We start from the raw sequence: 4,467 nt of genomic DNA, 5'->3' as shown, positions 1-4,467 counted from the left end.
TGAAACAACGTCCGGTAGCCCTCCCTGGCCTTGAACTTGCTATACAGACAAGGCTGGCCTTGAACTTCTGATTAGCCTGCCTCTATATCCTAAGTATTGGTATTACAGGTAAACACCATCACACCCAGCTACATTATTAAAAGATAATTATTACAGTTCATCATCTCAGACTCTGCATTTTTTTGTTGACCCATTTCTCAAAACTCTGTGAAGAAATTAAGACAAGTTCAAATTAGTCATCTTTAAACTCACAGCACCATCTGATACTCTTCAGTTGTCAGTATCTAATAACTCAATGCTAGACAAGCCCTAGGGTCATGAGCTACATTTATGGAGAAGAAATGTGCATTGTTTTTCAAATAATTGCACTCAAATTAAGCATTTTTCTTTTTGAAAAAAAATCCCTGTATATACACACATACTTTAAGCTGTATCTATACCATGTTCTATCCTGTCTTTGAATTTCCTTCCCACATGTGTTCTTTCTGTAGGAAGATTTTGACATCTATAATGGAAGATGTTCTGCAGGCAGAGTTTCATTTCAGTCTTGCTACTGTTGATAAAAGAAATTGTTTTTTTTTTAATTATTTGTTTTGTGTGTATGAAGCTTTGCCCTGTACACCTGTGTATACAATGCCCACAGAGGCCAGAAGAAGGCATTAGATCCCCTGAAACTAGAGTTAAGGGCAGGTGTTAGCCACCATATGGGTGCTGGGAACTGAACCATGTCCAGCCCTAAGTAATTGTTAATTTAAACAATTTTTGTGGTTGGTCTGGCAAGATGGCTCAATCAGTAAAGGTGCTTGCCACCAAACCTGATAACCTGACTTTGATCTCTGGGACCCATATGTTGGAAAGAAGAGAATTGACTCATAAGTTGTTCTCTGACCTCTGTATGCATGCTCTCAATCTCTCTCTGTCTCTGTCTGTCTGCCTGTCTGTCTGTCTGTCTCTCTCTCTCTCTCATGCCTTCTCTTAATAAAATGTGATTTTTTTTTTTTTTTTCTTGAAACAGGGTCTGTGTGGCCCTTGCTGGCCCGGAAATTGCTATGCAGACCAGGCTGACCTTGAACTCAGAGATCTGTCTCCTTTTGCCCCTCAAACACTGGGATTTAAAGGCATGTGCCACCATTTCTGGCAAAATGTAATTTTCTTAAAAAAAAGGTTTTTAAAAAGGTTTAGTTTTTATTTTATGCCTATGTGTGTATTGCCTGCATGGAGGTAAGTGTACCTGTGTCATGCATTGCCCGTGGAGGTCAGAAGAGACTGTTGGATACCCTGGGACTGGAGTTACAGGCAGTTGTTAGCTGCCATGTGATTGCTGGGATTCAAACCTGGGTCTTCTGCAAGAATAGCCAGTGTTCTTAACCACTGAGCCATCTTTCCAGCCCTACCTTTTTTTTTTTTTTTTTGGTCCTTTTGAAACAGAGTTTCCATAGCCCCAGCTGTCCAGGAACTCACTATGTAGACCAAGATGGCCTTGAACTCTTGAACTCACAGAGATCTGCTGCCTCCCAGGCACTAGAATTAAAGGCGAACACTACCACACCTGGCTTAAAAATTGTGTTTTTGTTTTTTGGTTTTTTTTTTAATTCTCAATATGTGTTCATAAAGTATAAGCCTTTTACCTGATTATGATGAGATCATTTATGTCTTTTTAGGTCACCAAACGTGATGAAGACTCTTCTTTAATGCAGTTGAAAGAAGAATTTAGAACCTATGAAGCTTTGCGGCGAGAGCACGACTCCCAGATAGTACAGATTGCTATGGAAGCAGGCTTAAGAATTGCACCAGACCAGTGGTCCTCTTTGCTTTATGGAGACCAGTCTCACAAATCTCATATGCAATCTATTATCGACAAGGTAGGATCTTTTTTTGTACTTTACTTAATAGACTAATCTTAGAGTCTTAGGAATTAATGACTTGGCAATTTAATAAATGAATATTAAGGTGAAGATTATGTATTGTGCTTTTGTGAATTATATTCACTATAAGTATTATAACATAGGTTGTCCTATCAGAATGATAGTTTATATAAACATCTCTTGTTCCAATGTTTTAACCAGTGCTTTCCCATAAATTTTGAACATTAAACACTTTTAAATACCTTTATCATATTCCCATAGCAATCTTAATGATCTGTCAGATCTGTATATTAAGATTATGATTCTCACCCAGAATAATTTTACATACAATAAAGTTATCATGCTAAGTTTAATGAAATTTTCAATAAACTTATTTTTACTTTACTGTCTGTTATAGTGAAAAAGACCATTAAAATAGATGTTAATTTTTTTCTAGCTATGTTATTTATATCTGATAAAAAAACATGCATTTCTCTTAATACTAGAGGAATATTTTAACCAGAATCCATATTACATTTATTTAGAAAAATAGTGTCACTCTTAAAAGTGACTTAAAAATAATAGGTAACATTTTCTAAATGCTTGGTGATTTTAATACATTTCCTCTCAACAGCCTGTATTATCCCTTTTATACAGAGACAGAGAAGTGAATTACACTTTGTAAATTACCTAGGTAATTAATGATAAAGTTGTATTTGAACCTTGGCATGCTGACTCTAGAATATGTTCTTAACTATTAAAACCTCTTATCAGACTACTCTCTCTTTCCTCATTGTCTCAAACATGAAACTTAAACAAAATATTTTGTTATTTTTATTTTATGTGTATGAGTGTTTTGCCTGCATATATGTAAGTGCACCACATGCGTACAATGTCTCACAGAGGCCAGAAGAAGGTGTTGGATTCCCTGGAACGGGAGTTATGGACGATTGTTAACAGCCATGTGGATGCTGGGACCTGAATCCAGGTCGTCTGGAAGAACAAGTGTACTTAACTGCTGAACCATCTCTCCAGCCCCTCAAACATGAAACTTTTTGAGGGACTAATAGATTGGAGAATTGAAAAAAGAGTTTTGTAGCTGGGCATGGTGGTGCATGCCTTTAATCCCAGCAGAGACAGCAGATCTCTGTGAGTTCAAGGTCATGGTATACATAGTGAGTTCAAGGCCAGCTGGGGCTACAGATAGACCCTGTCTCCAAAAAAAATAAATAAATAAAAGCACATCACGATTCTAATGATAGACATATTAGTTTCCATGTTTTAAAAATTTATATTTTTGCCCGGTGTGGTGGCGCACGCCTTTAATCCCAGCACTTGGGAAGCAGAGGCAGGCGGATCTCTGTGAGTTCAAGGCCAGTCTGGTCTACGTAGTGAGTTCCAGGACAGCTGAGGCTACAGGGAGACCCTGTCTCAAAAAGGACAAATATATATATATTAGTTTTAATTACCTTTACAGAATGACCTTTTGAGGGAGGAAAATGGTCCTCTGTATAAATAATCCTTCATAAAGAGCTAAATGTTTTCAAGTAAAATCTTGTAGTTACCATCACAAAATAAGCATTTTCTAGTTGAAATTTGTTTATGAGGGCTGGAGAGATGGCGCAGTAGTTAAGAGTGCTGACTGCTCTTGCAGAGGGCCTGGGTTTGAGTCCCAGCACCCACACAGAGTATAACAAATGTCTATAACTCCAGTTCTAGGGGATCCACACCCTCTTCTGACCTCCATGGGCATTAAATGACACGGGTACACCAGCTATGTGCACGTATTACACTCACACACATAAAATAAAAATATAATTTTTAAAAGGGTTCTTTTACTACCTGAAGTACATGTCCAATCACTATCCCTAACTGCTTAGTGTACAGACTGTTAGTATTTATTCTCAGTCAACATGATCTGGAATTATAAGAATGTACTGTTTCCTCCAATACACTCTACAAAATGCAGGTTGAAGCCTTTCATTTCCACAGAAATGATGTCTCTCTATGCACTGTGACTCTATGATGCTACGTGTGTACTTTGTCCAGCCTCTGCTTTTGGCTGGAGATCCCAATGTCTGTTGATCCTAATATTTTACATGACTCAACATTCTGGTAACTACTGTTACCACAATGGTCTCATGCTTTACAGTGCTCTGGAGAGGGAAAACTTGGGTTTTATTCTCATAACTAAGTAGGACACTTATAGATGTATAATTTTAGACAAGGTATGCCACCTCTGCCTCACTTCATAATTCCTAAATATTCAATTCTTCAACAAGAACCTCATCTGCGCTCTCAAAGCAGCCTGAAAATATAGCTTCTTTTTACTGGGTATCTCTCAGTCTGTCTTTTTCTTTATTAGTTCCATCTCCACAACACTTCAAATTTAGCATCTGAGGGCTCAGTCTCACCCATGGCCTACTTCACTTTATTGGGTGGGGAGGCATACTGTATTATAGTAATGTAACTTATCATCATCATATCATCATCATATCAAGCACTCAGCTGCATCAACACTTCTTGTTCCTGAGACTACAGAGAGATTTACCCTTTCTCACTTAAGTCTAATCCTGTGAAGTGGCTTTCAAACTATATATTTGGATCTTTTAAAAGACCTTAG

General features: G+C 37.6%; 1 protein-coding gene across 2 annotated transcripts in view; it reads left to right on the top strand.

Moving 5' to 3' along the window:
• The window catches only part of Rc3h1 (ring finger and CCCH-type domains 1), an 83,525-nt gene that overhangs the window by 39,618 nt on the left and 39,440 nt on the right, over positions 1-4,467 (top strand). For both annotated transcript variants that reach the window (XM_008826094.3, XM_008826093.3), the window contains exon 6: positions 1,662-1,862. In XM_008826094.3, the coding sequence (XP_008824316.1) occupies positions 1,662-1,862 (201 nt within the window). The remainder of the gene's footprint in view (positions 1-1,661; positions 1,863-4,467) is intronic.

The sequence above is a fragment of the Nannospalax galili genome, unplaced genomic scaffold (genome assembly GCF_000622305.1).
Source record: "Nannospalax galili isolate Female #2095 unplaced genomic scaffold, S.galili_v1.0 scaffold429, whole genome shotgun sequence".
Taxonomy (NCBI): Eukaryota; Metazoa; Chordata; class Mammalia; order Rodentia; family Spalacidae; genus Nannospalax; species Nannospalax galili.
This window is presented reverse-complemented; position numbering and strand designations above follow the sequence as displayed.